The sequence below is a fragment of the Chinchilla lanigera genome, unplaced genomic scaffold, assembly GCF_000276665.1.
Source record: "Chinchilla lanigera isolate Chin_1 unplaced genomic scaffold, ChiLan1.0 scaffold00053, whole genome shotgun sequence".
Taxonomy (NCBI): Eukaryota; Metazoa; Chordata; class Mammalia; order Rodentia; family Chinchillidae; genus Chinchilla; species Chinchilla lanigera.
In genome coordinates, this window is record NW_004955454.1 from 4,311,177 (window position 1) to 4,336,461 (window position 25,285).

The 25,285-nt window shown below is 45.5% G+C and overlaps 2 protein-coding genes across 2 annotated transcripts in view; one reads left to right on the top strand and one right to left on the bottom strand.

Annotated features, from left to right (window-relative positions):
- The window catches only part of Adipor2 (adiponectin receptor 2), an 83,358-nt gene extending 67,279 nt beyond the window's left edge, over positions 1-16,079 (top strand). The window contains exons 4-8 of the mRNA XM_005395954.2: positions 4,119-4,290; positions 7,267-7,453; positions 7,692-7,879; positions 10,371-10,564; positions 13,349-16,079. Of these exons, the coding sequence (XP_005396011.1) occupies positions 4,119-4,290; positions 7,267-7,453; positions 7,692-7,879; positions 10,371-10,564; positions 13,349-13,477 (870 nt within the window). The 3' untranslated portion in view covers positions 13,478-16,079. The remainder of the gene's footprint in view (positions 1-4,118; positions 4,291-7,266; positions 7,454-7,691; positions 7,880-10,370; positions 10,565-13,348) is intronic.
- A 2,264-nt stretch (positions 16,080-18,343) lies between these two features.
- Cacna2d4 (calcium channel, voltage-dependent, alpha 2/delta subunit 4) overlaps positions 18,344-25,285 on the bottom strand; it is a 100,941-nt gene continuing 93,999 nt past the window's right edge. Inside the window, exons 35-38 of the mRNA XM_005396111.2 lie at positions 23,759-23,876; positions 22,190-22,302; positions 21,835-21,917; positions 18,344-20,298 (exon numbers count right to left, since the gene is read on the bottom strand). Of these exons, the coding sequence (XP_005396168.1) occupies positions 20,206-20,298; positions 21,835-21,917; positions 22,190-22,302; positions 23,759-23,876 (407 nt within the window). The 3' untranslated portion in view covers positions 18,344-20,205. The remainder of the gene's footprint in view (positions 20,299-21,834; positions 21,918-22,189; positions 22,303-23,758; positions 23,877-25,285) is intronic.

The window sequence follows — 25,285 nt, forward strand, 5'->3', positions numbered from 1 at the left end:
AAAAAGAAAAAAAAATCCAGACAAATAATAGGTTCATTGTAGTGACCCCAGTCTTAGGAGGATTAGCAGATGTGCAGCAGATGACGATGGCCGGACTTTTCAAGGAAACTGTTGGGTAGTGCTCTGGTACTCGATGTTTGGCACTTACTGAGCAAGATAGAAGTTGGTGTCCATTGCCTGTGACTCCTGCTCTCTCCAGCCATAACAGTTTGTTTGGTTCTCTGGTATGCTACCTGTTGCGCCTCCTAGAAGCAATGGCAAGTTCCAGGGTACCACACTGTCTTTGTTTTTCAGAAACAAATTTGGTGTGAAGAAATCTCTTAAAGTTGTATACTTAATGTCTGGACCATTAGGGAAATTTAATATTTATAGATTAATGGGACAGTGTAGCTGATCCAAGTACCTTTTCATTCTCTCTGCACGAGAGTTAAAAATAAAGCGCATAAAGCTTTTAATTTAACAGTTAATGGGAGAATAGAGGTGGTCGTTCACGTGCTACACACTATAATTTACTGCAGAAAAGTACCCTTGCAGCTTTTCTGTGCGAGCAGAATGGAGAAGCATCGTGTTACAGTGTCCTTAGTGTTGCTCCACCTTCCTCTGGCAGTGCAACTGACCTTGCTTGAAAATGGCCGTGTTTATTGCAGGATTTGGTTTCTTGGATTGGAAGCAGATAAACATTTTAAAACGAAGTGTGCCGTGGATGTGCTGTTGTTCCTTCTCTTTTGGAAAAGCTTTTCTTATTGGAAGAGGGGCAATAAAATAATAGGTTAGTCTTTAGAGTTTTCAGTTTGATCTTAGTCACTTTTCAGACTTTGGTTTTTGCTATTTTACCAGCATAGTCAGGCCCATGTGAAAATAAGGATGATAGAGAACAAATTTCGTGCGTGTGTGTGTGCATGTGTGTGTATGTGTGGACAGTGGACTCAGATGTTTTGATTTAGGCAGTATCTTTGTCAAACTTATTTATAAATAAGTCTACGTTGTGATCCTAATCTGTTCCTCCTAGCAGGTAAGAGGATACCTATTTGTGTTGGCATTTGTCTGATAGCATATGATTCCCCACTTGAGAGTGAGGGTACAGTCTCTGCTAAATAAGAAGTATAACTTGAAAACTGAAGTATAACTAGTAAAGTACAACTCCTTGGCCAAGTATTTAGGTCGCTAGAATGTTAGAAACAATGGGGAAATCACACTGACATTTAACACATCTGTGGCTAGTAAGAAACTCAGTCTGTTCTTTTTGGCTGTGAAAAGGGAGCATTTGACTGTTTCGTTGATGTGTAGCACAGTGGCATTTCTGATGCATTTACAGCACAGCAGTTGTACATGGTGAGCTGCTTGGAAATAGAAGGATTGCATTCTCTATTCCTCTTCCTCTTAGAAATACAATTCATCCAGATAAAACAAGCAGCAACGTCTTACAAGGTTCATCTTAGCAATAATGCGATCTTTCTCAAGTTCAAGTTAAATATAAAAACTTAAGTGTATGGTGTATGCATGTGTGCTCTCTCCTCTTTCTCAATATAGTCCTGTGGAAGATGTCACAACAGCTACTTTTCCAAGTGCTAGTGCAGTGCAGTTGGCTCTCTGTATCCATAGGTTTCATATCTTTGGATTCAGGCAGGTATTTGGGAGGGCTGGTGCGCTGACTTGTGCCTGTAGTCCCCGCAGCACTGGAGGCTGAGATTAGGAGGAACACTTGAGCACAAGGGCTTCATTGACTAATCTTGAATTCAAGACTAACCTGGACAGTGTACTAAGACCTGAGACCTCCCACAGTAACAACAAAAAACTAAATATGTAAAGACTTTTTTCCCCTTTTCATTATTTTCATTTCCAAAGCCATACAGTGTAACAGCTGTTTACATAGCATTTATGTTGTATTAGGTATTATATATAATGTGGGGCTGATTTGAAGAAGGGTGAGCATAGGTTATATACAAATATTATGCCATTTTATATAAAAAGACTGGGGCATCTACCGAGTTTGGTATTTGCAGCGGCTCTTGGAACTGCCCACATATGTTCTTTTTTTTTTGGTCTTTTTGTCTTTTTGAGACAGGGTTTCACTAAGTAGTTCAGGCTGGCCTTGAGCTCACTATGTGGCCCAGGCTGGTCTTGAACTAGCAACAACCCTCCTGCCTCAGCCTCCCGAGTGCTGGGATTAGAGGCGTGCTCCACGGTGCCCGGCTTTTTTTTTTTTGTCTTACATCTGCTCTTAATTGGTAGCCCTCCCTTTGGAGACACAGGAGGTGTTACAGAGAGGATCAGATCTTTTACAAATGTCAGTAAGGAGGTAGAAGAACAGAGAACAGAAAGGATGTAGGATGAAAGGAAGGCACAGCTGGCAAATAAGTGGCAATCATTCTGCACCATAGAGAGAAGGGGGAGCCAAGTTTCTATGGCTTAGCTGTGTTGTTTGTCAAAGATACCTGGGGGATAGCGATGCAAGTCTTTTGTCAGTGAGCCCAGATGACTTGTAGTAGATTCTTGTTTATAGGGTAATAGACTAGAAGCACTGTTGAGCCAGCATTAGCTGGGAGGTAGGCCATGTGGCTGGCATTTTCCTTGTACTTTCTAGCTAGCAGAAGCACATCATTTCTAAATTAGGTTGTCATTATGATATCAGCTTTTCTTTTTTTCCTGGTACCAGGAATCGAACTGATGACATTTTGCTTGCCAGGCAGGCGCTGTGCTGTGAGCTAAATCTCCAGCCCCAGATGTCAGCTTTTTGTGCTAAGAGAAATTAAAAAGAAACAGTACAGAGATAGACAGACATACACAGGACGGAATACCAAATCCCTGACTTTTTTCCCTCCTAGAAGTCATTGGGAAGGTACAGTGGGAGAAAAGAAGGAAGGCTGGGGGTGTCACTGACATTCATTCATTTGTTCATTTATTCATTTAATTATTTATAGTTTTTGTGAAACAGGGTCTCACTCTGTTGTTCAGGCTGGCTTCAGATTCACTATGTAGCCCAGGCAGGTCTTGAACGCATGGTGATCCTCCTGCCTTAGCATCCCAAGTGCTGGGATAATAAGCGTGTGCTACCATGCCCAGTTTCTGTCACTTTTAGACAGGAGATAGCTTGGGACGTTAAGATCATGCACCTCGCTTTGTAGCACAGGCTGCCTCTAACTCATGGTAATCCTGAGTGCTGGGAATACAGGTGTGTGCCACTACCTCTGGCCTACTTTATTCTCTTTTATTTTCATGTATTTGAAGATAAAGGCAGACTTGAAAACTACTTTAGGATTTAAGTTTTTCCCCCTTGAATTTCTTTTTTTTTTCCCCTGGTACCAGGAATCGAACTCATGACCTCGCACTCGCCAGGCAGGCGCTGTGCGGCTGAGCCAAGTCCCCAGCCCCCTCCCCCTTGAATTTCTAACGATGACTTTTTTCACTTGTTTACTCTTTGCTTATTCTAGTTTACACTGTGATCTTAGGGATTAACTCATTTATGGAGTCCTTATGCCATTTTATTTGGTCCTCGTAATTTGTTTATTAAATGAAGCACTATCATTTTCATTTTATAAATGAAGAAACTGAGGCTTAGACATTCATAACTGATTAAAGCTCATACAACTTAATGTCAGAGACCCAAGAATTTTCTGACCTCTTTGTCTTTTCTACTTCATATTTGCTGTGTTGGGAAGAGAAGAGAGAGCAAGGGGCAGGGGAGAGTTTGGTAAAGGGTAATAAAAGAGTGAGTCTGCATAGTTCTTTTTCTACCAACATGAGTATTAAATATATAATGGTCACAGGTAATAACAGATTTCTGCTGTGGAAGGATGTAGGAGGGTCGATGTGGATGGGACTTTGGACCCTCACTGTTCTTTTTAGCCACTCTGAAACAAAGCTCTTTTAGGGAATATTCTGTAAATTCGTTTGCTCTTTGCTTTCCCTGAGAAGAGGATGCCCTTTTAAAAGATACGTTTTTATCAGTCTTGTTTTGTAAGAACTTAGAATGGGACATTATACATTTTGAATATTTTTGCTTTCTTAAAATTTAATTATTTTTCCCAGTAAAACAGTGTTGTGAGAGAGTTGTTTGGGGCCAGTGCTGTACGTGAACAACCAAAATCACAAAGGTGCTCAATAACGCCTTCTTCCAGGTCTGGGAAGGTCGATGGCGAGTGATCCCTCACGATGTGCTGCCAGACTGGCTCAAGGATAATGACTTCCTTTTACATGGCCACCGGCCACCTATGCCTTCTTTCCGGGCCTGCTTTAAGAGCATCTTCAGAATACACACAGAAACAGGCAACATCTGGACACATCTCTTAGGTATGTAATATCAGTGGTATAATGAAGTGGTGATCCACAGTATTGTTTTATTATTACTATTATTATTATTATTATTTTCTGCAGACAAGGTCTCACTTGTAGCTCAGGCTGCCTCTAACTCACGGCAGTCCTGAGTGCTTTGAGTAGAGGTGTGTGCCACTACACCTGGCCCACTTTATTCTCTTTTATATTCATGTATTTGAGGATAAAGACAGACTTGAAAACTGCTTTGAGATTTAAAAGTTTTTTCCCCTTGAATTTCTAATGATGACTTTTTTCACTTGTTTACTCTTTGCCTATTATAGTTTGCACTGTGATTTGTTTTTTTTACACTTAGTTAAGTTTTTCTCTCCTAGACCTTTTAGACTGTCCTCAAATCACAGAAAGGAAAAACTGCTATACAAAATGTGGTAGGATATTATAATCAGTGAGAGGAAGATATTATTTAATATAAGCAAGCTGATTTTTTTGAAAGTCATTACTTAGAATATTTACAGTTAAATTTTAGGTTGTCTTGAAATAGAATATGAAGTTAATATTTTTAGTTCTTGATTTTTTTTGTTGGTGTTTTGAGACAGGATCTTGCTGTGTAGTTGAGGCTGGCTTTGAACTCACTATGTAGTTCAGGCTGGCCTTGAACTCTCAGTGATCCCCCTGCGTCAGTGTTGGGATTACAGGTGTGTGCCACCACATCCAGCCATGATTATATATTTAAAAAAAAAGAAAATACAATAGGGGCAAAGAATAGTCTTTTCAATAAATGTTCTTGGGATAGTATCAGTGTGTAGAAGAATGAAATTGTATTCCAGCCTCAAGCCATATACAAAATTTAGCAATGAGCTAAAACTATAAAACTCGTATGAGAAAATATAGATACAAATCTTGGCTTTGGATTAAGCAAGCTTCTTAGAATTGGTACTTAAAGCACAAGCAGTCAAAGAAAAAGATAAATTGGACTTCATCAAAATGAAAAACTGATCTTAAAAAAAATTAAAAACTCGTATATGTCAAAGAACATTATCATGAAAGTGAAATGATAACCCGTAGAGTGGAAGGGAATATTTGCAGATTATTATATTGGTAAGTCTAGTAAAGAACTCTTACAACTCAACAATAAAAATAGCCCATTTTGTCTTATTTCCACAACTTCTCAGTAGACATTTCTTCAGAGATACAAGTGACAAGGAAGCGTATAAAAAGGTGTTTCTTAGTATTTAAGGAAATCTTTTCCCAAATCCGTCCCCAAATATCCTAAATATATCCCCAAATATCCCCAAATACCCAAATAATATAATATCCTTCCCCAAATCAAGTGCTCTGAGAAATGCAATGAGATACTTACCTCGCTCCTGCTAGGATGGCTGTAATCAAAAAGGAAAATAAGTCTTGGTGTGGATGAAGAGAAATTGGAACTCTTTTACATTGCCAGTAAAGGCGTAAAGTGGGGCCACTTCTATGGAAAATAGTTTGACAGTTCCCCAAAATGTTCCACAGAGTTATCAATTAGCATCAGTTCCACAACTAGATATATATCCAAGATAAATAAGTCATGTTCACATAAAAACATGTGCGTAAATGTTATAGCAGCATTATTCATAATAACAAAAAAGTAGAAACAAGCCAGATATCTACCAGTGAATGAAACAATCAAGAAACTGGCACAGCCATACAATGGCCATAAAAAGGGATGAAGTACTGATAGGTATTATAACATGGAACTGTGAAAACATTACCTAAGTGAAAGAAACCGCACACAGAAGGCTGCATGATTGTATAATTCCACGTCTGTGGAATAGGCAAATTGGTGTAGACAAAGTAGAAGAGTGTCTAGGGCTGAGGGGAGAGGAGTGGGTGTGACAATAGGTGCTGGACTTGTGTTTGAGGGTATGATAATGTTTTAGATAGTGGTGATAGTTATGCAAATTTGAGAACCTATTAAGTAGTTTCTAAAAACCTTACTCCATCGAACTTGTATTTTTTTTTTATCACACATTTGATTGCTATTCTTCCAAATTCTTGCCTGCTAGTTTTAGTGAGAACAGAAGAGAATCAAAATCAAGTGAAGTTTGTTGCTTAAGTCAAGAGTAGCTTTTTAATTAATGATAAAGCAATTACTTCGCAAGTGTTTAACTACTGAAATATCTGTGTCAAATGGTGCTTCCTTAAGCAGTAAGAGCTTGGCACCTGACTGTGGAGCACAGTTCAAGGACTGGTGTGACATGGCCTGAATAGGTACTTTGCTGTTCTTCACTCTCGATGTGTTGGGCCAGTGAGGAGACCAGAGAAGCAACACAATGTTCCTTGACAGCTGTTGGTGGAGGAAAACTGTATTTCCTGTCAGGGTTTTAGAAGTGTTGGAACTCATTGCAAAAATAAAAGTGAAAACAAAATGGACCTTTGAAAGTAGCATATATGCCAAAAACTTGGTGAGTGAAATTTTATGCTGGATCTGAGAGGTAGCAGCAGTGTCCAGTGTCTTTTTGGATTCTGCCCCTGGATGAGCTAACTTACATTCTGTATACTCAGTTTGTGAAGCTGAAGTCTGTACCATTACCAACAATATTGGAAGCAAACTAAACTTTTGAATAGGCTTCAGTTATTTGGAAAAATTTTTCTTATGGAACTTTTTTTTTTTCATGGAATGTCGACTTTATTTTTATTAGTGCATGTTTGCCACCCATAATGGTGCCATTCATCATGGGGAACTTGTACTTGTGTCTAATGTATCTGAATTCTTGTTTTTTTCCTCCGTGGAATTTTTGATTCAGGTTTCATCATTGCTATTGAGAAAGATTGAAAAAGTACTCATTGGGGGCTGGGGGTTTAGCTCAGCAGCACAGTGCCTGCCTGGCAAGCGTGAGGTCGTGAGTTCGATTCCCGGTACCGGAAAAGAACCAAACAAACAAACAAACAAAAAGTAATCAATGTATAACTGTTTCTTCAAAAGGATATTTGTCTCCTGAATTCTTTTCCTAGGTTGTGTATTTTTCCTGTGCCTGGGGATCTTTTATATGTTCCGCCCAAATATTTCCTTCGTGGCCCCTCTGCAAGAGAAGGTGGTCTTTGGATTATTTTTCTTGGGAGCCATTCTCTGCCTTTCGTTTTCATGGCTTTTCCACACAGTCTACTGCCACTCAGAAGGAGTCTCCCGGCTCTTCTCTAAGTAAGTATCTGTGTAGTCCATGTGTTGATGGGTGAGTTAGAGCCAGCGGTTTAGGGAAGACTGTCTGGCAGAATTCACACTTCGTGATACCATCTGTTGGGAGCTTTTTTTTTTTAAATTAAAGCAAGCAGCCCAGTTTCCTTTCCGCTGTTGTTGATAACTCATGTCATGGGAGATTAATTAAAATTTATAAGGCAGTAATATTTATCGTTGGACTTTTTCTTTTTTTAAATCTTAGACTGGATTACTCTGGTATTGCTCTTCTGATTATGGGGAGTTTTGTTCCTTGGCTTTATTATTCTTTCTACTGTAACCCACAACCCTGCTTCATTTACTTGATCGTCATCTGTGTGCTGGGCATTGCAGCCATTATCGTCTCCCAGTGGGACATGTTTGCCACCCCTCAATATCGAGGAGTCAGAGCAGGTAAGTGCGCATGGAGTTCTGCGTTGTACTTTCATTTATTCTCCATTTACTAAGTGTCTGCCACTGGGCAAGCATTATGCTATTTATTTGTGATGTGAAGATGAGTAAGTTGTAGTTTCTGTTGTTGAGGCCCTTTTAGCATAGTAGGCAGAGGAGGAGCTGAGTTCACTGGTTGTCTTAAAGCATCCAGTTGGGCTGGGGTGCAGTGGTGAGGGTGTGGGTATGCGGCAGTGCTTACTTTAGGCTGTGTACTATCCCTAAAGTGGCAGCTCTGCAACTGTTGCCAAATAGTGGCTTCACTTGTTTTTTCAGCTTAGTCTATGTTTTATAGTTTTGTGTTTCTTATTTTTGTTTTATTTATATTTTTATTTTAAAATATTTTGTAAGCTACTTAGGTAGGACTTCACCTCATACTAATTGTGTTCTATTAAAGTGCAGTAGGCACCATACATCTTTTCTGACTTAGGGATAAAGGTTTTTTTAAAAATTTAGGATATTTAGGAGATCTTATGGGAAGCTAGGGGCCCCTCAGCACACTGACTGGGGCTTCTTGGAACATGGAGTTAGCAGAGATGTGTCTGTCTTGAACTTAACTGGGATTCTTTATAGCCAGTGCTGTGTTTTCAGTTTTCTGTTTTCAGTTTTCTTTCATTGGGCTGGTGTAAAGCCCAATGCCTCCTGAGATCAAGTAAGCAGTATTACAATTAGTATTTTTCTTAAAAAAAAAGTAATAAAATTCAAGTTCTAGTTCATCTGCAGTTACTAACGCTAGAAGTAACTGCATGTTAATGTCCACTTTTGTAGCGCTCTGCCCTCTTCCCTTTGTTTGAGTGTTCATGTGAGCATATAAACGGTGGGCAGGGGTGGCGGTTGGCAATCCTTCCGTAATTCTGTGGTGTTAAGCCTGCTTGAGCACTTGAGATAAGAATGTCTTTGCTGAGCAGAGCTGAATGTTGTTATTTATATACATCAGAAGAATCAACCACGTTCCTGTGCCTTTGACTTAGAGAATGAAAGGCAAGACCCTTAGCAGCCTTCACTTAGTGTGCAGAGGAAGAGGACAGGACAGGATGGTGGTGCTGTGTCTTTAGAGAGGAGTTGAGGTGGGGGGAAGGTTTTATTTAGGCCAGTTTGGTTCTTGTCTTCTGTGGGCTCAGCATTGTCGTTTTCCTCTTCGTGTAAGGGCTCATTCTGAGTATGGATCCTGTACCTGTGCCTGCATATATTGTTGTATACTGCAACTTATTTGGTAATGCACGGAGCAAGCAACAGGCTCCTGCTCTATTGGAGAAAGCTTGCTAATTGACAGTTTGTGTTACAGGACTCATTCTTAACCTGTGCCTGTCAAAATGTAGGAGCACTTACAGCTGAGACAAGTTACTGCTTGGGTTGGCATTTTAAAGTGGTGTTAGATCTGTGGACTTCAGACGTTTTTGATCATGACATTGTCTATTGGCACTCTAAATGTGTGTGTAAATTCATGTATATATAAATGACAATTTTTACAAAGTGTTACTTTGCCATTCATTTAAGTTTTATTTTATTCTAGTCCTTCACTTTAGTTGATCTTAGAACCTAGGTCAGTGGTGTTGAACCTACGGCACACGTGCCACAGTGGGCTGTTTGTAGCATTGAAAGCTCTAAAAAGTTGGAAGGTTTGTCGGCACTGACCTAGATCATCCCCAGAAAACTGAAAAATACTGCTTCAGGTAATTTTGAAGGCAGTTGGCTATACCAAATGATGCTGACCTCCCCCGCTGTCCAGTACGGGGGATGGAACCCAAGGCCTAGCACATGCTAACTCATACTGTACCACTGAGCAATGCCCCTGCTCCATTTTTATAGGTTTTCTAATTGATTGCTTCCAGAAGCACACACTTCATTTAGTGACAGTTTATTTAGGTGACAAGTTAGGCCATTTTGTCAGAGCATTTAAAATTTTTCAGTGCCCACTTCTAGGTCATAGATTTAGATTACAGTATTATTAGAAATATCTTAGCTTTATTGTATTGCTTGCTTCTCCTAGTTATCTAATCATTTATTACTTTCTTCATCCCAGTAATTGCTGTTGCTTCAAAGAGAAAAATGCATAAGTTTTCTCTGCTTTGTGATCTGTGTAAAAGGCAGCATTTAGGGAAGTTTAAACAAACTTCCAGAGTTGTCCTTGTAAAGCACTAAACATAATTCTAAACCAGTGGTGCTGAACCTGTGGCACACGAGCTGCAGCAGACTGTTTGTATCATTGAAAGCTGTAAAAGGTTCCCCATTGCTGTACCTTTGATTCCGTGCATTTATAAATAGGTCTTTAGAATATTAGCTATTTTGTCTTGTGTGACAGTGTCTCAGAGTTTGAGGAACATTCTTTTTCTTTTTAAAACAAAAAGCTAATGTTGCCTCCTGCTTTGGAATTTTCCATTTACAGAATTAATGGTGTGTAATACTGACTTCTTTCTTCTGTGTTTTTACTTCATTTTCCTCTCATGATGTCTAGGAGTATTTGTGGGCTTGGGCCTGAGTGGAATCATTCCCACCTTGCACTATGTCATTGCGGAGGGCTTCCTGAAGGCTGCCACCATCGGGCAGATTGGCTGGCTGATGCTCATGGCCAGCCTGTATATCACTGGAGCTGCCCTCTATGCTGCCCGGATCCCTGAGCGCTTCTTTCCTGGCAAATGTGACATCTGGGTAAGTGTGGTCAGGGTTGAGTAAGCGTTTGTACTTACCCGTTAGTGGGTTGTGGGCAGACTGGGAAGTGATGTTATCAAAAGTTTCAGACTCCGAATTGAGAGGCTTGCATTGTAGTCCTAACTCTGTCCTTCAGCAGCTGTGTTTTTCTTGGCACTGTGAGCACAGCAGTAGCTCACATTTACTGTGCACTTGGTGCCCAGCGTGCGGACTGCCTCATTAATTCAGTGGCCCTGAAAGTCTGGCTTGTTAATGCTTTCATTCTACATATAAGGAAACTAAAACTTAGTGAGGTTTTGCAGCTTGTCTTCGGCACGTGACCATCCACCACGTAACAGCGACGCTCGGGCTGTGTGTTTGTTTCTGTACTGACCATCCTAAGCATTGCTTGGGTAGATGTCCTTTCAGTCGATTCTTGTATTGAGTAAATTTGATATAACTGTCATTTTTATATTCCTGTAATCTTATAAAAATGAATGAAAAATATGCAAATTTTGGTCATCCTGTATTTAAATAATTGGACTGATAAGTGATTCAGTGGTAGAATTGAAATTGGAGTCAGCCTAGGCCCTCCAGCTCCCAGCATTTGTTGAAAGCATTTGCTCTAGGGTACATCTCCAGCCCTTAAAAACAAATTTTTTTGAGACAGGATCACAAGTTGCTAACTTGTCTAGGCTGAGTTCAAACTTAGTATTTTCCTGCCTCAGCCTTCCAGAGTGCTGGGGTTATAAGTGTGTATCACCATGCCCAGCTGTCAGGCTAGTCATAATATCAGAATGTGTGTGTGCCTGTTTACTACACCATAATAGAAAGCCGTAGTCATTCTTTGTCTCAGTTTCTTCATTTATGAAATGAGGTTGATGGAAAGATACTTGCCAAAGACCTTTTTGGGATGAGATTCCTACCTAAGGTTTTTCAATACCAAAATGTGAATTATAGTGAGAGATTGGGTGTATATGTCTGATTGCAGTAGGAAAGAAAAATACCTGGACTGTTGTTAATAATAAGATGGTAGGAAAGAGAAAAGGGGGAAAATACAAGGGTCTGATATAGATATAAATTTTTTTTTCTTTATGAGATGGAGTCTCACTTTGTAGTTCAGACCAGCCCTTAAACTGACTATATAGCCCAGGCTGACTTAAAATGCATGGTGATCCTCCTGCCTCAGCCTCCCAGGTGCTGGAATTACAGGTGTGCACCACTATGCCTGGCTCATAGACATAAATTATATAACGGAGGGCCCGAAATACTTGTAACCGTGTAGAATTGGAATGTTGTTGATATGAAACCTGACCTTTGAGCAGGGTTATCCCTGCCTGTTATTCCGTTTAGTAGGGAGACTAAGGCAGGAAGAGCACAAGTTCAAGCTTAGCCTGGGCAATTTAGCAAGACCTTTTCCCAAAAATAATTTTTTAAAGGGCTGGGAATAAGTACTGTGGTAGAGTGCCCAGCATGTACAAGGATCTGGGTTGGATACACAGATAGATAGACAGACAGATAGATAGGAAATCTTTTTTTGTTTTGTTTTGTGTTTTTTTTTTTTTGGTTTTTCTCTGGTACCAGGAACCGAACTCACGACCTTGCGCTTGCCAGGCAGGCGCTTTGCCGCTGAGCTAAATCCCCAGCCCCAATAGGAAATCTTAACATCTGTAATCCTATTCTTCAACTATTGCTGATTATTGTAGACGAAACTATTCTCTTTAAAGTTTAGCTCTACGGGAAATGAAGATAATCGTGAATGCAAGCAGTCCTCTAAATTTCAAATTAACCAAGTTATCTTTCTGGGATTGCCTCATCATAATTTTGACATTGATATGGAGGAATTTTTACACCTTCCTTGGGAAAATGAATCCCTTTTGGTTTCCTAGGAACTATCTCTTGGAATGTAACTTTTAGTTTCTTTACACTTCTAAAATCAGTCTTTCCCATGATAAATACTGCTTTGCCGTGGTGTGTTTTTAGTTTGAGACTATTTGAGAGACAAAAGTGCAATTTTGTTTTTGTTTGTTTGTTTGTTTTTGGTTTTTTTCCGGTACCGGGAACCGAACTCACGACCTTGCGCTTGCCAGGCAGGCGCTTTGCCGCTGAGCTAAATCCCCAGCCCCAAAAGTGTAATTTTTGTAGTGGTGATTGATACAGTGAACAATGATTACTTTTCTTGATATGCTAGCATTCAGCTGAACAGATAAAATCAGTAATAAAATCACATGCTTGTAGACCAGCTTCTGGTTTGATAAGGAAAAGGCTCCATTTGCGTGGTCTTTTGATACAGTATGTTTTTCATGTAGTTCCAGAATCTTAATGCTGAAGGAAATTCCAGAGACCATTTGTTGTGTCTGTCCACTTGATCCTGGAAACCCCTTTAGTTTTTCTAACGGAGAGCAGCATTTAAATGGCCCTAGCTCTGGTATTCTTGTCCATTCCAGAAGTGTCTACCAGTAAGCCAGAGCCCCCTGCTGGGTGTCAGAGGCTGTTGAGGAACTTGTGGCCTAACAGCAAAAGGGTTGGTAGGTTGTTTATCCTTGAGTTCACCAGATACTCCAGTGTTAAGTGTGCGGATTTCCTGTTTAGAGTTTAACAGCAGTACTTAGAATTACTTGGGGACAGCTGGCTTTTGACTCAGCAAAATGTGATACCCTTATGGATGTCCCAGGATCTGTGGACACCTTGAATTTGAGCTCTGTCACATCTGTTCCTTGCCTTCTGCTCAGCATAAGCCAGGGTGAAATGATCTTAAGAATTTTATCAGACTTAATGTTATATGAATTTCTCCCCATCCCCCAGTTTCACTCTCATCAGCTGTTTCACATCTTTGTGGTTGCCGGAGCTTTCGTTCACTTCCACGGCGTCTCAAACCTGCAGGAGTTCCGTTTCATGATCGGTGGAGGCTGCACTGAAGAGGATGCACTGTGATACCTACAGGTAGCCAGGGACCATGACCCTGTACCTAGGCCTGCAGCAGCAGCAGCGTAGCAACAGCAGCAGCGGCAGCATCAGCAGCGGCAGCAGCAGCAGGACTCCCTACTGGCCACTGATGGCAGTATAAGAGGAGCCCCAAAACTTTGACAGCCTCATGGGCTTTGTGACAGCCCAGGGGCTCCACGTGGTACACGACTGAGAAGACAAAAACAAAAATAAATCATACCTCAGAGGATGGAGTGCATCAATTAGGAGAAAAGAAGTGGCCCATACCCTGACTTATTCTTGGGATCTGTCCACCGAGGGTGCCGCAAAACCCTTGGCACACTGGCTTCTGACCCATATCATATTTATTTGTGGAAGATGGGGAAACAGTTTAGCTGGTTGTTCTTTCTTCTCTCTCCTAAAACAACAGTACAAACCAATTTAGGTGAAAATTTATATCCAGTTAAGGGAGTGTGATTTTAGAAGTTCTTTTAAGAAGAACAAAGAAATTAATGTAAATAAGATTTCTAACTTACTGTTTAAATAAAAATTTATATAAATGTTTAAAACGTAGGGGTAGGGGAGGGAGGGAGAATTTTTGTATAGAACGAAACATGCAAGTACCACACACTGTTTCAATTTTGCACAAAGTGTGGCTGGTGGAGGGTCAGGCAGCAGCCCCAGAATGTACAGTGTCTTGGTGCACCAAGGTGCCTTCCAAAGGCCGACACACATACCTTGACCCCAGCAGGGCAGAGGTTGCAGCCCCTGCCTCGTGTTCACACGGCATCTCTCAAGTCTGAGAGCCGTTGGGGATTCCAAGGCAGAGGTGGAGGGAAGTGGTGCATTTCCTCAGTTAAAGGCTGACAAAAGGTAGTAGATGAAGGCTGTAGGTAAAGTGTTATTTCAGAGCGTCTGGTAGGCTTATAGTGACCTCTCTAAGGTAGAGCCACTTAGTCCTGTCATTAGTGTTGGAAAAGAGCAGTGGAGACTTAGAGGCACTCTGGGGACATGAGCACAGGGACTCATCTGGTCACTTCCTGACACCCTGTTAAGATGGTGGTACATACGTGACCAGAGCGGTATGAGCAGTTGTCCATGTCCTTGCTGTGGAGCCCTGGACCACTCTGTAAATGTCTATTAATCACTGCCCTGACTACTTTCTTCCTTCTGGAGTGGAAAATTGTCTCTCCCTTATATTACAGTTCCTGGCACAGAGCCAGTCACATTCAAGATTCTAACTTGTATGGGTTCCTCATAAGGTCACTTTCTTAGGTTGGGGACAGACACCTCTGCTCTCCTGGCACAAAAAAGTCAGAACTCCCTAGTCCCCACCACAGACCCTCACCACAGCACTGTAGCCCCACTGCCCATCCCGGGCAGGGATAACATGGGGCAAAGTTAAAAGGAAACTGGATGTTATTGCCAGGCTGTTCGGTAGAACCCTTAAATCTGTGGTTTTGAATTGCTACTAGAAGTGAAAAACGATTGCTCTTGTCCTGGGGCCAGCTTGTTTTGGTGTCGGGGAGAACAGTGGGAGCAGGATCTGGTTTGTAGAATCCTGATCTTGGCTCCTTGGGGAGCTCCCAAAATAGCACTGGAGTCGGGTTCCTGCCGGCCTCCTCAGGTGGTTGTGTCACATCCGGGGGATGGTGGGTACTAGAACTAGGCAGGGGCTTTGGTATCCTCAGAGGAATGTTGGGAGATAAGGGAAGAGTCTCCTATTCCGTAGAATTTTCTCCTTCCTCTGCCCTTCAGATCTTCAGCCATAGCTGGGGTATAGACCTCAATGTAGAACTTGGGGAGAGTTTAGGAGTATTTTGGTTCTGTTTAAGGTCACTACCATAGGCAAGCCAAGCGGAAGCCTGACAGTTCCTGACGGAATGAAGAACAGTATTAACTCCTTGAGGAATCAGTCCGGCAGGTCAGCGGCCACAGGGATGGAAGCTCTCTCAGTTTCATGGGAGCCAACAGCACATATCCGAAGCCAGACTTGATCTTTGGTCACACTTTGGGGTACAGGGTATGAGGTACAGCCCTGTAACAACACCCACAGAAATGGTAGTCTTTGGGCCCAGTCGCCCCACACCCCAAAGCAGGAAGAATCTGGTTCAACAGAGCACAAACCCTTAGGGTACGTGAAACCAACACCACCAGTGCGGAATCCAGTCAACTCCCCCTCTCCGGTTGTGTATGTGTGTGGGCGCGTGTGCCCATGTGTGTGTCTCTGTGCAGCTCACTACCAACAGCCTCAGTGTGCACTTGACCTTCCAGTGCCTGCTGAGAATCTCACCAGGTTGGCGCCTGAATGCCTTACTCTCAGCAGCCTGAGGCTTGCTTGCTCTGTGCAGATTTTTAATTTTTCTCTTTAGCCCTAGGCTGGTTAGGACCTCTACAGCTTCATTCTTTCACCATTAAATAGTGGCCTTTTTCAGTATTCTCCCCCTCCCTTCCCCTTTATAAATTGCCGAAGCCACAAAGCACATTTTGGGGGATCATAGGAAGCTGGGTATCAGAACGGCGTCTGTGTGATGCTTCCATTTGCCATGGGATTTCCCTATTTGCTGTATTCTCAATTTCTCTAATAAAAGAGAGCCAAACGGAATGTGAACTTCTGTTGTGTGTTTATTGCCTTTTCCAGCTTTCCTCCCTTTAACTTCTACCACATCCTTGAAGCCTTAATTTAGACAGTAAAGTTTTAAAAATTTTCAAAACTTCCCGTTCTGAGTGCACAAATCACCCTGCTCGCTGTTCTCAACGCTTGGGCTTTCACTGTAACCTGAACCAGGTTTAGGATGGAAGGGAGAGCTAACCGAGGGATAGTTCTTCATTTATTAAAGTTTATGAAAAGAAAATTTACGGGCTAGGAGTGTGCCTCAGTGATAATCTGCTTACCTAGCACGCGTGAGGTCCTGGGTTCTATCCCCAGCACTGGAACAATTAAAATTTTAACAAAAACCTCGCGTAGTGAATACCTTATGTTGAGTTGTGTTAGAGAACCAGTTGATCACTCACTTGTAACCACTATCCCCAGTGAGTATTATTTTCACTCGTTTTATAGATGAGGAAATTGAAACTTAGTATGTCTGATTTTAGTGCTGTAATTTTATTGGACAAGAGTGAAAAGCATTTAAAGAAAACAGCTTCCTCTTTCCTTGATTGTATGATTTTGACTTTGTTTTTTGAGACAGGGTTTCACTAGGGAGTTGAGGCTGGCCTTGACCTCACTATGGCTGGCTTTGAACTTGGAGTGATCCTCTTGCCTCAGCCACTCCTGGCTATAGACTTGTGTATATTGACCTCAGTATTTTTGGGTTTATTAAACCTGGTCTTTTCAGTACCATTTAATGTGAGGAAATCTCATTCCCTTTGCCTTCGATAAATGTAGTTTTCTTGGGGAATTTCTTGTATTTGGTTGTCTGTTCCACATTCTCATTTTTAAGTACAGATACAACTCCAGGGTCTCTTCATATATTATCTGGGAGTAGGACACTGGACTACATTTGGCTATAGAGAAGTAAGCCAAGGTCCACGGATAGCCCACTTTGGTTTTTCCTGGTGTCTCGCCAGCAGCTGCCTGGGCTTCCTGCTCAAGTGATGACCGTGGATATTTTAGAGAAAGCAGATGAGGACACATTTAAAATTTGACTTCATGGAATGCCGGGCTCTGGGTGCCTTAAGAGGCGCCTCTGGACAGTGCTGCTCTGAAGTTCCCCTAGAAGTAACATCCTTGAGTGCCAGGCTTCAGTTGTATACTGCATTTTGCCCTTCCCTCCGTGGGCATGAACTGTCTGTGCATCACTCATGTCCTATATGATGTACTTACTAGTCTTTTCTGCTTGATTGTTTAACTTGGTGAAACCAAGGGCCAGTCTGACTCGCATAGCTGCTGCTTATGATACGGATCTCATGCAGCCTCTCGTCCCTGTGTCCCATCACCCCTCTCTTCCCCTGTTAGCCTAGGAATGAGGAGAGGTAGGCACATACCCCGTTTCTGCCATTTGCCATGTGACATGGGCAAGATGTCGTTTACTTCCTGGCCACTGCATCCTCACTCTGCAAAAACAAAAGGGTTAGTATATGCTCTGCCTCCTTCGCTGGCACACTGTGGCCCCTTCAGGTGAGCTTCCCGGACCTCCTATACTGATTGGCGTTTCTGCCAAGGCCCTGCTCTAATTCCTTTTGTACTTTCTGCCAACCCCATAAGTACTTTTCTGACCTTAAACTCTATCCACTCCTTTGCCCTCCTGAACTGAAACAGCATCACAAAGTGATTCCTGAAAGAACTTCTATTACAACGTACACATTTACAAGTGGACTTAGTAGTTATATGTGTCTCTGGTTCCGAGGAAGGAAGGTCTGATGTCATCCCTGAGCTCACGGTCATCCAAGCTTGCAGCACGGGCAGGAAAACAGAAAATTCTGCATCCCTTTTTATTAAAGGACAGAGGTTCCAACTTTGTTCTTCTGCAGTCAGTCTGAGCTACACTGCCACCTGCTGTCCTTTTGTGGATCTGTTACAAGTAGGAAGAATCACGCTGACCTTCAGGGGCAACCCTTTATGAGAATATCTGTTCTCTGAGGTCAAGCAGGGTTAGTTTTCAGAAATGGTTTCCCCTCCGTTGGTTCTGGAAGTGGTTCCTGGGTCTCGTAGCCCTCGCTCTCGCATGTGGCAGGACCCTGAGAAAGCAGACAAGGCCCGGAGCTGCCTGGCTCGCACTACGCTTGATCTTTTCCTTCTATGGCCGAGATAGCTACGTTTGTTCAAAAATGCTGTCCCTGGTTGGGGCGAGGGGAGGAGCTTCACAATAGCACAGGACTGTCCTAGAGAGAGACGCGTGCACGGTGTCTGAGTGAGCAGCTGAGACCAAATGCTATTGGAGGTAAGAACGTTTATTAATGCCAGAGATGGGTGACAGTGTGCCCCAGTGAGGAGGGGCTGGAGCAGGAACCAGGACACGCATCCTGCCCCGGCCATCGGACAGAAGGGGAAACAGCCGCTTGGCTGAGCTGGCTGGAGAAAGGGCTCCTGCGGCTCCCTAACCCATCCGACTCAAGGCTCTCATTTCTTTGTCTCCACCTCCACAGAACAAGGTACTATAATAGTAACGTGTTTCATACTGTATGCTAGGCAGTTCTAGGCTCCTTGTATAAATATATTACATTCAGTCTTCACAATAATCTTGCAACAATTTTGAGCCAGTTTTCAACTCTTAAGCTTCAGTTTCCTCATCTCTAAAATGGGGAGAAGTCATGGTCTAGGCCCCAGAGGGTTGTGAGGGTTGAATGAGCTAGTATTTAACATGCTAATTAATGCATGTTACTTTCCTTTGCATGTGAACTTCTCCACGTGTCAGTCTCTTCAGCCATGTAGGGGGATTAATCTCTACCTCACAGGATTGTTCTGAGGTTTAAACGACAGTAACACTCGGTGAACATCTATGATGTAAGGCACTTTCAGATATTACAATAAATGCGTTGTATAGGGTCAGCCCACTGTAGAGGGAAATGAGGGCTGTGTTCTGTGTGGAACTTGGACAACTAGTACTTCTCATGTGGAGGCCGGGGGCTGGAAAGTGGGGAAGGGTTCCTGAAGGCCCTCACAGGTCATGCCTATCATGGGCTGGGCTGCCTAAACTCAAAGATTGGAGGCCACCCTGGAAGTTTTACATGATTCTGCCCTTTGCTGTCACAGTGGAGTGAGTCTGCTACATCTTGAGATCCAGGTTTGAAGGGAGAGAAACCAGAAACTGGGACCCTGGGAGAGGTGTGTGTGTGTGTGTGTGTGTGTGTGTGTGTGTGTGTGTGTGGTCTCCAGGTACAGCTGCCTTCACTATGCACTCCACTTCGTACGCGGCAATGTTCCTCAAAGTTCTAGCTGTAGTCAGTGTTCAGATCCCCCTCGCTGTGTCGCCATGGAGGATGCCCTGCCTCTACCCGGTCTCAAGGCTTGGCGGCTGCTGCCCCTGCTACCTCCCCTGGGTGCACCGTGGTCCCGTGCAGCACCTGAAGAGATCCACCTGCTGGCTGTTGATTAGATGATCGTTTACCTTTAAGTGAGGCTTTGTAAAAAATTTTTCAGAAGGCTCTTCAGTAACAATCTGGGCTTAATACCTATTCCTATTCTATCCTATTCTTGTCCTTTTACTATTTGCTCCCTTGATTCTGTCTCTGTCTCTCTCACGCGCGCACACACACACAGTGGCCACCCCCCTATGTTTTAGGCAGGACATGTTTTCGCCCCAGTCTCCTTTGCCCTTAGCTTTATTCTCCTCCTTTGCACCTCTACATCCTTCTGTTCTGCTGAAGACCAGCCTGGTTCATTAGTGACAGCTCACTCTCTCCTTTAATGGGTTCTGATGTGGAGAAAGGTGAATTAAATTTTTTTGTCTTGGTTGGTGTTGAGCTTGTGCAGACTCCTAAACAGGAGACGGGGAGATAGAGGAGGATGCCTGTGGAGTCTTGCGGTGAATGGAACCGGGCACCCTGGAGGCTCTTAGGGACATGACTTCTGGGATGTTGGTGTTTTTGTTCCTTCCAGCAGTCTTCCTCCTTCTGAAGGGCACTCAGTGGCCCCTCCAGCAGGGACCATTAGTTCAGGATTGAGATGAGGTTTGGGCCTGGAAGCCAACCTGACCGCAGTGAGCCAGCTCCCCGTCAGCTGCTGACTTTCCAGAATGTCTCTGGAAGACGCCCCTTCCACTGTGGGGTCAGAGTGGGCTGTGCTACCGCAGAAGCTAAGGCAGAAGCATGCAGGCACCCAGAGGCAGTAGGAGCAGGAGGAGCGAGGCCGAGGTGTCAGAGGCGCCACCACAGTCCTGGGCATTCTCCTGCGAACCAGAGAGGGGAGAGGTCACTCTCCACCCGGATCTCTGGGGAATGTGGGATCTCTGGGGAATGTGGGAGCCAACAGCCTGGGAGACAGGGCAGGTTCCACCTTTCCTAGACCTTCCAGGGAAGAAACTACAGCTTGGACCACACACAGCCTGGACCGGGCTCGAGCTCCCTGCTCGCTCCAGCCTTGGAGTGGCTGTGGGGTCTTCCTCTCAGAATGGTTTCTGGGAAGTCCTCAATGCCAAGAGCATCCCTAAGGCAAATTATCTGTGGCAACCGTGCTCAGCAAAGACTGTGCTGTGCATAAAGCCCCCAGCTCAGGGCCTGATACCATGGACACCAGGGGCTCAACAGATACCAGTCTATTATCATCCACATACTACTTTCTTCCCGTATGCATGGATCATTAATGCTAAGGGTGGGAGGAATGAGGACAATATGGGGAAACTGTGTTTTAATTCTGGGGCCCAAACTTTAGGAAATGGGGCTCTTTATAGAAGTATCCTTGGGGGCTGGAGGTGTAGCTCAGTGGCATAAGCACTTGTCTGACAAGCACAAGGTCCTGAGTTCGAGTCCCAGTACCAAAAAAAAAAGTATTCTTGGATCCTGGTTGACATATTTTAATGACATGGAGGCTCTGATGTGTTTTTGCAGTACCACTTCCGACCACACACGTGAGGAGTTTCCTCATACCAACCCATTCACCCACTGGGTGTCCAGAAATTCAATTTCGACACTATCTGCCTGGAATTAGCCTCAGACTCCACAAGTTGAAGGGCTCAGTCTTACACACTGCCCCCACCTCAGACATCATGGCAAGTGCTGGTTCTTCAATACTTCTAACAGACTGTCTATAAGTCAAGGGTTCCCTGCTCAAGCTCGGGGATTGTTAGAATAGCTCAGAACTCAGGGAGAAGAGACCTTCACTTACAGAGCTTCCCTGTCCTTTGCTGGCACACCACCCTCTCAGAGCATGGATGCGGACACCTTTAGCAACTTGGGACCTCTCTGAACCTCATTGCTTAAGGGTTTACGGAGGATTCATGATCGATCAAATCATGGGGCTCCATGGGATGAACTCCATCTCCGCCCGGTTCCCCTCCCATCCCCAGAAGTCAGAGGCTGGGGCTGAGAGTTCCAACCCTCTACTCACACCTTTGTCTTTCAGGTGATCGGCCCCCATCCTGAAGCTAGTTAGGGCCCCCGGCCACCAGTCACCCCATTGGCACACAACAATAACAATTCACTCTTATCATTCCCAGGTCCTTAGAAGCACTATGTCAAGACTTAGGGACTAAGACCAAATATAATAAAAGATACCTCTCTCCCCTCTACCACCCAGGAAGTCTCAAGGGTTCAGATACTCTGTGCCAGGGGCAAGTACAAAGACTATGTATTTCTTGTTGTTTCACCACATCACACCACATAAACGTGAATGTGTGTGTGTAAATGGTTCCGAGGAGGTGCACACTGGCATAGAGAATTCAGGGATGGAGACCAGGCCCCACTTCTCAGCCTGCCCAACCCCGCACCTCCGGGTGGAAGGCATGGCAGGAATCCGGTCGCCGGCGGGGCTTCTGGGAGCGCATCCTGTCACACTTGACTGAGGCATTATGTACAGAACTCATGGTCAAGGGCCACCACTCTGGACTCCAGCTGATGCTGGAGACCCAGGACTGGATGAACCTTCCCCAGGCGGTACCAGCTGCTTTGCCAGCAGCTTCAGGGGTGGGAGACAGCCCCCTACGGGCTCAGAGAGGTGGGCAGAGAACAAAGAGGGATGCTCTGTGGGGAAGGCAGGGGAGGGAGGCTGGCCTCAGCACTGAAGCAGGAGCCTCCTCCCAGTGCCTGCAGCCTCCCCCTCCGGAGGACAGACAGTAAGGATATATTTGACTTCCGTGGCCTCTTGCAGGACTGGCGGGAAGGCACCGCAGTCACAGGTGGGGTCTGTCACCAACAAGAGGAGGTTGCTGCTGGGAATCTGCTGCATCACAAACATCCTGCAGCAAAGACAGGGGGGTTGTGGACTGTTCATAGCGGCGTGGCAGCTAGGAGAAGGACTCCAGGGAGAAAAATTCCTAGGACTTGTGGGGAGCTAGGGCGGCGGCGGAGGAGACAGAACACAAGGCAGGTAAAATCCAGGTAGTTCCACAAGCAGCCCGGCTGAAGAATCCCATCTTGTTTGCTGCTTTTACCACAGTTGCATTTCTCCTTCTTGGCAGACTATGGAAAGTGAGGGCGGAGGTATTAATATATGCGGGGACACCAGCAATAGGGACGCATGGCCGCCCTTGCTTTGGAAGGCGCAGTGTCACTTATGGCCACGTGGTGGCACTGTGCTCCCGCACACAGCCCCGTGTTGTTGTGGGTAGCTGGGGGCGGGCCTGTGATGCGTGTTATGCAACAGTTCCAGTTGCCGCTTAGAGAGCATCTCCTGTGGGATGGGAGGTATTTTGCACACACACATATGTACACACACATAAATATGTCTATGTTTAACCTTCCCAGCACACGCGAGGCTGGTACTGTAGATGGCAAAGCAGGCTAGCAGAGGTTAGGTAATTTGCTCAAGCTTACACACTGTAGTGCGGCAGAACCAGTGATCAGGTCTGTCCACTCACAGGCCCTTGTTTGCACCATCCCACTGACTTTGCCCTCCTGCAAGCCTTAGAGGTAAGTGTACAGTTAACACTAGTCCCAAGAAAGCAGTTTCAGCGAGGTTAAAATCTCACCAAACACTAACCTGTGAGGAACAGACAGATAGAAACCTGAACCCATCTGAGGCTAAAGTCTGCGGCTTTACACCATAACATATTTTGCTTGGGGTCTGGGAGACAGAGGACGTCCTGGGTGGTTCCTGGCGAATAGCAGGTCTGGCTGGGGGCAGTGTGGGCAAGAGGCCAGAACGGAACTCCCAGGGAGGCTCTGAGCCGGTGGGGGTGGGGTGGGGGTACCCACGGTCTGACAGTGCCAGGTCTGGGATCCTCCTGCACCCCACCCGCTGCTGAGGACACCTGGAAGCTTTCACACCTCGGCTCAGGACAAAGTCAGCGAAGGCCTGGCTGGCTTCTTTCTCAGATCTCTGGCACAGAGCCTGCGTGGCCTTCCAGGCAGCCCGCTGCAGTGTGAGGGAGACAAACCTGCAGGAGTGGCGAGGCTGCGGGGCCTCCAGCTGGGCGCGACTTGCTCTGGACTGCCTGTCCCTGTCTCCCCTAGCACTGCCAAATGCCTGCTGTCCCTAGCAGGCTGCCTCACCGCAGTCCTTTCCTTAGCCTGAGTTTCCTGCACAGAGCAAAGTGCAGCGGGGTGGGGGCCGCTGAGGAGTGGGGCCTTCGCCTTGCAGGCGGCACCCTTCCCTCCTCCCCACTGCGGATATCCCTGCGGGCAACAGGCCCTTGTCTACGTGGTTGTCTTGTCCCTCGGCTGGGCACAGGCCGAGAGGCTCTGGGGCCTTACTTCTGGCAGGTCCCGCATGCGATGACCCCGTTGGTCTCCTGGACGGCGGTCTGGTGCACAAACACGGGGTACTCAGTGTCGCAGGGGTGCAGCAGGTCCTGCTTCTTGTGCTTGTGGGCTGCGTGGACAGAGGCACACGTGTGAGGAGGAACATCATGCTATTCCTCCTGCTGCCAGCCCGCCTCTGTGATGTACCACATAACGACCTTCCCCGCCAGGTCCACTGCAGATGGAGCGAGTAACGTTTCTCAGGTCTGTGGGCGGAAGTGGGGGGCTGGGCCGAGTAACTGAGGCAGCCTGGGCGTCAGGGCTACGGAGCTCAAGTGTGTGTCAGAGCCACACTGGCTCCTGACCTTGGGGAAGCCACTTCCTCTTTTTGGAGGCCTGTGTCATTGTAAACTGGGGTTGGCACCTGTCCCCTCTCAAAGGTTCCTCCTAGCATGGACACCCTGAGGGTCTGGGAGAGGAGTAGAGGTGGTAGGGATAGCTCTGTGGGGAGGCTTTAGCCCCTCTGCCCTTTAACCTGACCTTCTTTGCGGACACCTTGGGTTGTCCCTACAGATAGCTAGAACAGCTACCCAAGTGCCGCTCCTGGGTCAGCTTGGCCCCGTGGCTACCTTGAAGCCAGGTTGAGCCCTCCCTACCGTGATGGAGCTGAGCCCTGGTTGCTGACCCAGGAGGGCTGGGCAGGAGGTCTCAGTGCCCAGGCTGCCTAAGCCCGCGGACACAGCTCCCAGCATCTGGTGCTCCTAGTGAGGTCAGCGTGATGGCCCCTAGCTCACCAACACAGGGGCAGGGGTGGAGCAAGCAGGGCTGTCCAAAACACATGGAAGTTGGATGCCCTGCTGGGGAGGACCCGCTGGTCCCTGCTGGGGTCACAGATGGGCCCAGGCAGAGCAGGCCTGCCCAAAGCACAGGGCTGGGCAGCACGGCCGTCCTTCCTCAGAGCAGGTGTCCACACTCTTTGGTTGCTCACACCCAGATGTGAAATAGGCAGCACAGCAGCCAGGCCCCATGTTATGCACGTGGTTGCAGAGGGCCCGGTGTGACTCTGCCGTCCCAGGGGGCATGAGAGGAGTTAGTGGGAGATCTGCAGGGCTCCTTCATTCCAGGCCCACAGACTGCCCTCCAGACCTTGAAGCCAAGAGGGGAGGCCAGTGTGCAGGTAGAAAAATCCTCAGGGACAGTAAAGTTTTCAAAGCTTAGCAGGGGGTTCGTTCTGGTCAAGCTCACTGTCAAGGGCAAAACTACACATCCCTTGGCTCAGCTCAGAGGATAGGCACTTGGGTAGAAGTCTCGGACTCTGGCTCTTGTCCTTGATGTGTGTGTGTGGGGTGACCCAGGACTGGGCCTCTCTCCCTGTCACCTGGGCCACTTTGGTGGTTAAGTGCAATTCAGTAACGATGCCCATCACAGCCACAACAATGACAGGATGGGGTGGCTTCCCCAAGGTCACAGCAAGACTTCTGCTCCTGGCTGAGGCTGCAGACTCCTAGAAGCTTCAGAGATCAGCTGCCCCAGAGAAGT